The sequence below is a fragment of the Ruditapes philippinarum genome, unplaced genomic scaffold (assembly GCF_026571515.1).
Source record: "Ruditapes philippinarum isolate M1 unplaced genomic scaffold, ASM2657151v2 ctg5720_1_1_1_1, whole genome shotgun sequence".
In the NCBI taxonomy this organism is placed as follows: Eukaryota; Metazoa; Mollusca; class Bivalvia; order Venerida; family Veneridae; genus Ruditapes; species Ruditapes philippinarum.
Window position 1 is genome coordinate 1 of NW_026854890.1, and position 12,455 is coordinate 12,455.

The 12,455-nt window shown below is 33.6% G+C and overlaps 1 protein-coding gene across 1 annotated transcript; it reads left to right on the plus strand.

Annotated features, from left to right (window-relative positions):
• The first annotated feature begins 6 nt into the window (after positions 1-6).
• LOC132741427 (G-protein coupled receptor GRL101-like) lies at positions 7-12,119 on the plus strand. The gene is made up of 7 exons (XM_060729581.1): positions 7-678; positions 907-1,951; positions 2,729-3,258; positions 3,543-3,670; positions 6,558-6,597; positions 7,100-7,335; positions 11,908-12,119. The coding sequence occupies exons 1-7, from the start codon at positions 225-227 to the stop codon at positions 12,052-12,054; spliced, it is 2,580 nt and encodes an 859-aa protein (XP_060585564.1). The 5' UTR covers positions 7-224; the 3' UTR covers positions 12,055-12,119.
• Positions 12,120-12,455: the final 336 nt, after the last annotated feature.

The window sequence follows — 12,455 nt, forward strand, 5'->3', positions numbered from 1 at the left end:
GCGTAAAAAAGGTAGAGCCCACCATTAGCCAATCAACGCAGGTGATTTTTCTGCCTTTCTTTGCACAAATCTATATTAAGTACATAAATTTCAAAAAGACTTTTGAAATACATTGGATATATCCATATAATGCTCTTTTTCTTTTAGAATGCGAAGGCAATATTAAGAGAGAAGTTGTGATTATCACTGAAAGTTCTGATTTGTTACCATACAATCGCGCTAATATGCTCTTTCAAACTGCTACGAGACTTGGTGGAACACTTTACTCCAAATACAGAACTGTCAAAACGTTACAAGTTCGCTTATCACGGGATCAGAAATATAACAATAAGTATTATTTTGAAAGTTCGACTATCAAAAGCAAAAGTGAACACCCAAGTCAAGTGTTTGAAAGAATTGATAATGAGGCAACCGATACTTTTCTTGGACTGAAAGATACAGACCATGCATCCATTATCTGGTTAACAGATGTTGCTGACTACACAGAAAGTGAAGAATACACATTCAATCTATTTGGATTGTCAAATACTTCAGGACAACCTTTGAAATACCGCATTGTCGTCGTAGGACACACTGCATATAACGTGAACATTGTCAATGACGTAACTCAATTGACAATAAGAGACATAAATATTCTTGGCACCCTGGGAGCAACCTTGTTTCCAAGTATTTGCAAAGGTTTGTAAGATATTTTATTTTTTTAGCTGACTATAACCAAATAAACAGTTACTATAAAATCTTTCATACGCTTTGAACACATAATTCTTAGTAGCTGTAATATGTATTGATAGTTTACAAATGGAACACCTAATATTCCTTATCATGAACAGTTACATTTTATGATCAAAACATATGATGAAAACATATTTGAATAATAAAAAAGTAATTTAGATCATTTCTGTTTAGGTCAACCTGTTCATTGTAAAGATAGGTATCGATGCAGTCTTAGTATGGTATGTATTCCACAAGAACAAGTTTGTGATGGTAAACATCATTGCCAATATGGTGACGACGAGGAGCTATGTGAGTTCAAATGCCCTGAAATATGTGTTTGCAAACCTGGTATCATGATATGTACTGACGTTCATACAAATAATCAGACAATCCGAATCCCGGCCGCCACTCGTATTTTAGACCTAAGTAACACAACAAAACTTGGAGCGAATATTCTAACGAATCGGGACATCAAACATTTAGCGCTACTAATTTCATTTAACATTTCAAGATGTGGTATAAGTGAAATATCTGAATCGTCATTTCAACAATTTACCAGTTTATTGAAATTGGATATTAGCTATAATAAAATCATAAGGCTATCCCGCGATACATTCATTCATTTGCGTAATTTAAAAGAGCTTTACATGTCTGGAAACAAAATGTTAAGAGTTTTAGAACCTGGAGCTTTCAACGGTCTGAAAATCAAGTCACTTTCTATAAACAATGCCAATATTGAACGTTTAGACGCAAGAACATTTGCAGGATTAAATCTTGAAAATCTTGATTTAGCATCAAATGGAATAAAAGCTATTGCCGACCTAACGTTTACTGGATTGATTTGTCAAAGTATCAATATTGAAAATAATCCAGTGTCTATTTTTTCGAAAAGAATGTTTGACGGTGTGACTGCAGTCAAAAAGCTCGTCACTTCTGCTTACAAATTTTGTTGTATTCGACCTGGGTACTTGAATGAAGAAAACTGCTTACCATATAAAGATGAATTTTCATCATGTACACACCTGATGAGAAACACTACGCTACAAGGATTAATGTGGACAATAGGGTTGTTGGCTCTCACTGGTAATGTGTTGTCTATAGTTTATAAGCTAATCTACGACAGAAATAGGCTGAAACTTGGATATGGAATATTTGTCACAAATCTGGCAGTTTCTGATTTGCTAATGGGCATTTACATGCTTATCATTGCTACGGCAGATAAATTGTTCATGGACAGGTAAGTTGTTGTCTGCATTTTAAATTTTATATTCATGTGTACCTTCAAGAAGTTTCTTCAAACTTGGTTGAAATGTCAACCGTAGAAAGGCAATGTGCATAATCTATTCGGATATCATCTGTGCCGACTCGATGTCTGTAGGTTGTATGTTAAAACCAATTTCACCGTGTCCGCACTATAGTTTAGAAAACCCATGAAATGACTTTTTTTAAAAAAAAAACTTGGCTCGAAAGTCCATCGGAACAAGGCTTAAACTTGTTGAATCTTGACCAACAGGTTCACACCATCATTGACATGCATAATCGAGCTAGGTCACACGTGAATATTCATCTTCGAAAGAGATCAACAAATTATCAATAAGCATTCATTAAAACGTGTTCATAGATATAGTTGAGCTTTTTTTTCAAATGAGTAAACGCTCTAGTATTTTTCTTTATCTTATTTTATTATACGGAAATATCATTCTATTTTAGTAACATATGAAAGTTTTTTATTTTGAGCATTAACATCTAAAATCATGGTATTCGTCGTAAAAGAAACTTGAATATCAGAGCAAAGATAATTTGAATAATAAAAACTTTTGTTGACAATTTTTTATTCATGAACAGTTATTGTTATTTTTGCCGTCTCAAATATTATTTGAATGATAGGTTCATTTGAATAAAACGTTCTTTTTTAAACATACATTTAAAGATGTGTTTCTTTAAGTGAACGGTTGCAACAATTTAGCTCTTTTCACGTACTTAAATGGAATTTTACTTATGTCTTCCCACATAGGTATATTGAGGTAGACGAATACTGGAGGAATAGTGCTTGGTGTCATTTTGCCGGAGTTATAGCAACAATATCATCAGAAGCGAGCGTACTTTTCATGTGTCTCATAACAATAGATAGAGTTCTTGTTATAAAATTTCCCTTTGGACAGTACCGTTTCTCAACGTTAACATCTACAGCATCTGCAGCAGCCGCATGGTCTTTAGCTGTTCTTATTGCGCTTGTTCCTGTCTTACATACCGACCATTTTCATAATAAGTTCTACAGCAAATCTGGCGTATGTCTTGCATTGCCGCTTACACGTGACAGACCACCAGGATGGCTTTATTCCGTTATTGTTTTCATTGGATTCAATATGATCACCTTTACACTTATCTCCGCGGGTCAGCTGCTTATCTACGCAGAGGTTCGCAAACATAATATGTCGAAGAAACGTTTAAACATGACCCGCAACAACGAGTTAACGGTGGCAAGAAATCTTCTTCTGATTGTCGGAACCGACTTCATCTGTTGGTTTCCTATTGGATTTATGGGTGAGTTGGACAAGTAACTAAATAACCTTGCTCCCTGTCTATGAATCTTAAATTCAATCTTAAATAATTCTTACGTGTTGTTTTCGCTGGTCTTACTTAATAATAATGTTTCAAATGTTTTATGAACACAACGCTAAAGAGCATTTTACTAAAGAAACAAATGACTTGATGTTGAGGTAATCTGATATGTATGTAAAATGACAAATACAAATAAGGACAACTGATCTTATTGTCATGATTTACCGCCTCCATCATGTTATGCTTGAATAATTATTTATCTGCAGGTTTTCTGGCTTTATCAGGGCACGTTATTCCCGGAGAGATGTATGCTTGGACAGCGGTTCTTATTCTGCCTATTAACTCGGCGTTGAATCCATTCATGTACACATTCTCTGCTATTATCTCCAGAAAGGTAAAGAGGAAATCACGTACACATGTTGCACTTGTTTTCTCTTTTCTCTTTATGCCCCCACAGAGTGGGAGCATATAGCGTTGCACTTGTCCGTCCGTCCGTATGTACGTCTGTCCGTTCGTCTGTCCGCACGTCCCGAAATCTTGTGAACGCAACTCCTCTTAAACCGGATGGCAGATTTTGCTTAAACTTTCAGGGATGAACAACCTCAATGTGTAGATAGTAATTAAGGAAGGAATTTTCGCTGCGACCAAATTTAACAGAATTATAGCCCTTTGTTGATTGTTTCACTATATACTATGTAGAAATTTTGTGAACGCAACTCCTCTTAAACCGGATGGCAGATTTTGTTAAACTTCCAGGGATGAACAACCTTAATGTGTAAATGGTAGTAAAGGAAGGAATTTTTGCTGCGACCAAATTTAACAGAATTATGGCCCTTTGTTGATTTGTTCACTATATACCATATAGAAATTTTGTGAACACAACTCCTCTTAAATCAGATGGCAGATTTGCTTAAACTTCAAGGGATGAACAACCTTAATGTGTAAATGGTAGTGAAGAAAGGAATTTATGCTGCGACCAAATTTAACAAAATTATGGCCCTTTGTTGATTTTTTCACTATATACTATATAGAAATTTTGTGAACGCAACTCCTCTTAAACCGGATGGCAGATTTTGCTTAAACTTCCAGGAATGAACAACCTTTATGTGTAGATGGCAGAAAAGGAAGGAATTTTGCTGCGACCAAATTTAACAGAATTATGGCCCTTTGTTGATTTTTTCACTATATACCATATAGAAATTTTGTGAACACAACTCCTCTTAAAACGGATGGCAGATTTTGCTTAAACTTCCAGGGATGAACAACCTTAATGTGTAGATGGTAGTGAAGAAAGGAATTTTTGCTGCGACCAAATTTAACAAAATTATGGCCCTTTGTTGATTTTTTCACTATATACGAGGGTTGTTCGGGAAGTTCTGAGAATTGTTTTATAGCACACGTTGTAGTCGGGTTAGCGTAAATATAAATATATACGCATTTATTTCAATATATACTGTACAGTATCTGAAAATATCATCATCATACACACAGAAACTAAAACATAATAAAAATTGTAAATAACCATATAACAAACACCCGGAGCACGCCGACGTCATTTGCAACGTTATGCGACCTTAAAGTCCATCGATCGTCGCACCTTTTCAACGTAGTCACCTGCAATTTCGATGCATTTCCTGTGTCGGCTGATCCACGAGCTCTTTTGTAAGTATTCCGTGTACAGTAGAAACTGATACGCAAAGTTCATCTGCAATAGCTCTAACTGTCGTTCTTCTGTCGCAATTTATCATGTCTTTTACCGAGTCCTTAATTGAACATGCAACAACAGACTGCCGACCGCATCTACGATCGTCTTCGATCGAGTTTCTTCCTTCTTTAAAACGAGCATGCCATCTATACACTATAGTCGGACTGCATTTCTTGTATTTTCCTGTAGAATTGATCATTTTCATTGTTTCTGTGGAAGACTTTTCCAGCGCAACACAAAATTTCACGATGCTTCGCAATTCAACGTCACCTATCGACGTCATGTTGTTTACTCAGTGGCTCTGGGCAACAACTTTAAAACAATGTTGATCCGTTGAGAATTTAAATAACGGTATGATATTTTCAGGATATGGCGTCATGACGTTCCGCTGCTGACCAGCGTTTTCGCACATTTTTTACGTTATCAAAATTACGAAATATTATTAGTTTAGACCGTTATACCTTTCTTTAGAGTCGGACTGCTCCGGTGCGGCGTTATAGTGTTGCTATGGTTACTGCTATTTCCGGCTATTGTTGTCTGATTCTATTCAATTTTAGGAATAGTTCCGTGATATGCTAATCTTAGTATGTGCAAAATATTACGTCTTAGAAACAAAAAATATAGGAGATATGACAAAATTCTCAGAATTTCCCGAACAACCCTCGTACTATATAGAAATTTTGTGAACGCAGCTCCTCTTAAACCGGATGGCAGATTTTGCTTAAACTTCCAGGAATGAACAACCTTAATGTTTAGATGGCAGAAAAGGAAGGAATTTATGCTGCGACCAAATTTAACAGAATTATGGCCCTTTGTTGATTTTTTCACTATATACCATATAAATGTTGTCAGTGGGGACATCCGTGTCCTTTGGACACAGTTCTAGTTTAGTAAGGGACTATAATTTTTTTTTGATATTTTTTAAACTAATCGTTTTTTAATTGTTTATAAATATGCATCACGTACATTCATAAAACAATGTCATAACAGTGATATACAGTAATTGTGTAATTAAAAAAAAGTCAAACTGTTTCGATAATTCTTTTTCATGAATCAGAATATGTTCAGAAAGCTCTTTCGAACATATAATTGGATATGTAATAAAGTTGAGTGATTATAAATCACGCTACTTATAGTTTGCACTGTGCGTTCAATGGGATCTTTTAATGTATCAAGTATTGATATATGCTTCCTAAAATACACGTTATATCTCAGAAACAACTATAGTACTTTTTACCTTATTATCAACATTCTAATAATGGTTTGAAAGCGGAAATGATGTTATTATAATAGTATCTTTAATTTTATTCAATCGCCATTACTGTTTCTAATTGTAAGAAGCAATGGAAGCAAAGCATGATTCAGGTTATTAGTCAATGAGTGTCAATGAAAAATGAAAAATATAACAGTATTCCAAAAATAAAGTATTTTTGGAGCAAAAGGAGTCTTCAAACAAATGAGCAATACGTTCATCTTTATTGTTGCTTTTTTAATGAAATATTGATCGTAAAAGTAAGTAATTACAAATATAAATTTTCTTTCACTAAAATTGTATTTTTTCTATTCTATTCAATAGAACATTGCCTACTCAACGATTGTTTCCAATGATGCGGAAGGTACACATTGCTTTATAATTATTTTGAGTAACATTTCGAATATTATGCAGTGTAAACTATTTTCTTACATATCCGTTTAAGAAATGTTTGAAATACCCATACTTGGCTAAACCAGTTGGAATAAATCCGATTAAAACAAAAACAATGTTGCTGTGAATTCACGTAATATCGTCGTTTTTTCTTAAAGAACATTTTTGAGGTTACTTAAATTTGCGGACTGTTTATTTTTCTTAATGGTTTGATGTAAATGATGTGACACAAAAAAATGTTACAGCTGACGAAATAAAACGTCGTTTAATCTTAAATTCCTGGATTGACGTCTCCTCGAAAACCACAAAAATTAGTGTTCTGCAGATAAGAATGATTTGCAGTATTAAAATTTTCTCTGACAATTTTATTAACCATTGATACTGAATTAATTATCAATATATTATACGTAATGTCGATATATCTCATTTTATATGCGTATTATTAATCCCTTCTGCTATATTTAAATCTTCAGATTGTGGAAAAGTAATTATGGACGTTCTACCTTACTTTATACAGAAGATTCTCCGTTCTAGTAGAGCCTACATCCTGGAGGAGGTTTTGCAAAAGAAATCTTTCTCAGCCTTTGAAATCGCATACATTATCCATAATGTTATCAGTTACACAGATATAGTTCATAAGAACGGACTTGTTTTCGACGGGCAAATCACTGCAGAAAACATTGTTGTGCAACTCAACTCCGATTCAAAGGTAAAAAAAGTGGCATTATTTTTAAATTGTACATTCATACAAAAAATATCAAAGAAAAAACAACAACAACAACCATTTGCTGCTTTGGTTGAAATATATTAAGTACATGTATTTAATGCGGTAGAAGTGGAATTGGTTCATTGCTTGTCATGTTTTGTTTTGCATGATTTACCTTATAATGTTAGGGAATCTGTATATGAAGAATTAAATTTCTGTGTGGCTGTACCGCTAAAGCCGGTGATATGGGGCGTGAGGAATGTTGCACGTATTCATTATCCCTCATGTACAGATTCAATCAAACCGAGTGTGCAATTCTCTTGTAATTTTGTTGTGATAAATGTAAAAAGTTTCCCCGTAATTCACTTCAGTATTGTTATATATTTTTGTCCTTCGGGATTATTGATGCCAGCACTATTTAGTGTTGAGAACTGAGTACCGCTCAAGCCGGTGCTTGGAAACGTGAGGGATGCTGCACATATTCATTATCCCTCATGTACAGAATCAATCAAACCGAGTCTGCAATTATCTTGTAATTTTGTTGTGATTAATGCTTCTGAGGGATTACTTTGTTTCCAGATTTTTGTAATTAAAATCGATGTTGATTTGAATGCTCTTCGACATAAGTTGCCTTTCTTGTTTTCTTTTATTAAAATTATGTTTTATTATACTCTTTTAAAGCATGATTCTAGATAACTAAATATACAGTTTCGAGTTTGATATATTTTATGATTTTAAACAAAATAGCATGCATGAAGAAACTCTCGTAGATCAAGATTCGCTATTATTGTTCTACAAATCAGATTAATTTCTTGAACAAAGGCAGCACAATATGGACATTTAATTAAAAACTGAAAACAAAATCTTCATATACTTATTAATGGTATTCATCTTCAACGTTTGAATAATAACTGCAGAGACCAGGGGATATAAATACTACCATATATGCTTGTTTAAGTTTCTTACAGGTAGACCGTTCTTTCGAAATTTGCAAAAAAATATCTATTTTTAAAAATCTAACTATTAATATATTTAAATTTCCTATTGAGATTTTTTAATAATAAAGGTTGGTTTGTTGTATGGCGTAAAAATGCGCACATTATTGCTTAACGGCATCTAAAATACCTTTTTTTAAACTCTTATCGTAAACAACACAATTAAGAGTAGAGAATTGAATTGAATTTTGAGTACCTCTCAAGCCGGTGCTACGGGACATGAGAGATGTTGCACTTATTCACTACTAGTACCCCTCATGTACATACTCAATGAATGTTCTGCAATTTTCTTGTAATTTTGTTGTGATTAATACTCAAGAGTGATCACTTTTTTCAAGATTTAATGTTAATCCATTTCTATAAAAAGAATCGAAACATGTCGTTATATCAACAAAAATTACATTAAAACACTTATTTCAGACGAATGATTGTTCTAATAAGTTACGGGAAAATATTGTGTCATCTTCACAAAGGAACATCAGAGATTGTATTCAAAGTCTAAAAGAAAGCGTCCGACTTTGTCATAAATAGAGAAAATAGGTTGGTGTCGTGGATGGAGAAAGTTTATCTGGCGAGGCGGAGGAATTTATTGGTGAGCCGAAGGCGAACCCAATAAATTCCGAAGCAGAGCCAGATAACTTTTCTCCATCCACGGCACCAACCTATTATTCTATTTATCCTTTTTCCGTTTTTTAAAAGAATTTATTAGGCAAACTACCTTTAATCACACTATCGGAAATGTTTCTATATAAACAAAGAAGGCGCGAAGCGTGCATTATTCTACAACAATAAACTCGCCGTTCTTATTATCTCAATGTGTATTTTCATATTGAGGGCGCCATTTTGATTGAAAAATGTGATAAATAAAAACATTTTTTTGTCGAATTTTGTTGTGAAAACTATCTAGAATGAAAGAAAATTGTCTAACTAAGAAAATGAATTCGAACACCAATATCTTTTATTCAGTCGTTAACGCAGTACAGACGTTTTAAGTATTGTTTACGTGACGTCACAATGTAGCACCAAACAGCACATGCAAAACAATCAAATCAAGTACGCTATTTTAATGTCGCATAAGAGTTAAGTTTTAACATTTATTTCACTTTACATATTTTTATTTCACTTGAAAAATTATAGAGTGAATTAAATAAACAAACAAACCTTTATCAAGGTTTCCAAAATTCGTTATTCTACACATAGAAGATTTGACAATTTTTAATTTTTTTCTTGAAAAGTAGTCCGGCAAACATGCATACCACGTGATCAAGTGTCGTAGATCAGTAAAAATATACGGCACCTTGTTATCGGGCCGAAATTGATACAAGTGACAGGATAAATGATAATAACTGTTATGATAGATAGTCTAAAGACAAGCGTAAAGCCCCTATATAGTTATTGGAGCAGATAATTCTCTTTTTCACAATTTTATTTGTCACAGCTACAAATGTTTAGAAGTAAAACTAAACCCATTTGTTACTTTTATTATTTAATTTTCACAACGTCTTTTTATCTAAATATAATATAGTGTAATCCAAGAACATATTGTTGCAATGGCCTAAATTAAACAACTCTTGCCCTCGATAAAAAATTGTCATTATATAGCATAAAAAGGGCGGGAGAATCATTATCATTTTCTCCCTTCTGTACACTTTCGGTCCATTAATCGGGGGAAAATTAGGGTCAGGTATAAAATGTAATTAATGCAGCACTTATTACATGTATCTGTTTAGATGACAATCATTTCCAAATGCTTAAACATGCAATCAAACATGATTTAGCGTAATATCATTAAAGACAGATCCAACTCTTGGAAATGCGTCTTTTATAAATACTAGCATCATGGAACATACTAATATTTGTAAGAATAACTATAACGTAATTCCATTGTTTATCCTGTTAATCTCTTGGAAAGGCGTCATTTGAAATATTTTTAACAATAACTATCATAACCATGGTTGGAACATACTTATATTTGTAAGAATAATTATAACGAAATTCCGTTAATTGTATGATCCTATAGCAATTCATTAGGTAAGTTATCAAATGAAATATACAGTCTAACTTGCCCATGCGACCACGTGTATTAAGCGACTTTTGTCTTAAACGACCACTTTAAATTCCCCCCGATCATTTTCTCTCTATATCTTTAATGTATTAAGCGACTTTTGCTCAACGCGACCAGCGACCGCTAATTAGTCACCTAATTGACATCAATCTTTTCATTAAACGACCATTTTTATCTGTCAAGTAATTGTGTTTTTAGAGAACGCCACCTCGTTATGTCACAAGTGTCAGCAATCAAAACACAACAATAAACGTGTGAAAAACTCTATTTTCCATACCGTTTTAGCGTATGCAAATGAAGTTAAGTATACGCGTGACTTGTATTATCCAATAATATCGGATAAACAATGCAACGCTCCGCCCATACTGAGATGGTGTATACGCTTCGCTTGTTGACATTTAGACTGGATTGAATTGACCTTGAACTTGATCAGCCATTAAATTAATCGTAACAAATAGATGTAGTTTGTTTATTTCAAATGAAAAAATGCACAAACGAAAACATCCTCACTAATAGGGTTTTCGTGTTGGAGACAAGGAAAAACAAAGGAGAAGTTAAAAAATTCTGGAAAAAATGTCAAACATGTACGTAATGGATCAAAACTGTTTTGTCAATAAATATCAGAACGTTATTTTTACATTTGCATCCGTTTAGATTATCGGAGCGTACTTATTATTCAACATTTATATAAAAATGAAGTTGAAAAACAATCCCAACGAATAAAAAAGATGTCATTTATAAATTTTGACTTATATATCATGCTGACTGTCTTAAGAGACCGTTTCATTAAGCGACCGTTTTTGGTGTTTCCCTTGCCCGGTCGCTTAATACACGTTTGACTGTATAGAGAACGATCAGCCACTCATGAAATATCTGTTTTCATACCGATCGAAGAAAATAAATCCCATATTTAAAGAAAAACAAACCAATTGATTTTCTGTTTATTCTATAATTATTATCTTTTCGTGCTAAAGATTCGAAAAACTTCCACTCTAAGTTTGTGTATGACTTAATTTAGACAAACGTAGTCCAGCAAGATACCAGTGAAAATACGGAAAATATGTTTCACTGCATGGAAAAGTGGTTGTTTACGGTGAAAATACGGAAAATTAAAATACGCATTTATTTCATCAATATTTCTCAACATTTCATTTTTATAAGTATATATTGGTCGTCCGTGGCCGAGTGGTTAAGGTCGTTGACTTCAAACCACTTGCCCCTCACCACTTTGGATTCGAATCCTGACAGGAACTCTGAATTCTTTCATGTGAAGAAGCTATCCCGCTAGCTTACCGAACGTCGGTGGTTCTAGTCAGGTACCCGTTCGTGCCTAAAATAATGCACGGACGGGCACTTGAGGTCTTCCTCCATCAGTAAAGATGTAATGTCGACATATTACCTATACTGTGTCAGTGTGACGTAAAACCCAATTGAACAAACAAACAAATTTAATGAGTGTATAATAAATGAGTTAATACTTAGGCATAATGTGAATTAAATTTGTGCTTTTTTCAGATATCAAGTAAAGCTACGATAATGGGAATACCATCTATGTCAACAAAAAGAGCGAAGAAAATTGGACATGCCCACGACGATATCTATGATGTTGGTAAATTTATTGAGAGGCTGTTGAAGAATGTCGCTAATTCGAGAACAGAATGATGCTTATACTTTTAAGAAGCTTATTTCTCATTATGTTTACCATTTGAAAATGAAGTGTTATTAAAACGTTTATTATTATTTTGTTTCAAACATATGTATCATTTAAGCTGCGCGCCTCCAGATGAGCCAAAATAATTCAAGAAAATAAATATTGAGCTTTTAAGAAAGACAAAAATATTCAAGATCCAAGTTATATTTTACATATTATGTCCGGTGATTTTGCAGCATTTTATCACCATATTTCTTTTGCATTACTATCGCAGTAATGACTGTCTTTGCTCATCTTGACCACTATTTGTTAATTTTCGTGGAATAAAAGTGCCGATTGCAATATGTGAATAGAATCTAACATTATTTGTTCACCTCACAATATTTTACTTTTAGATAAATTTCCAAAATTT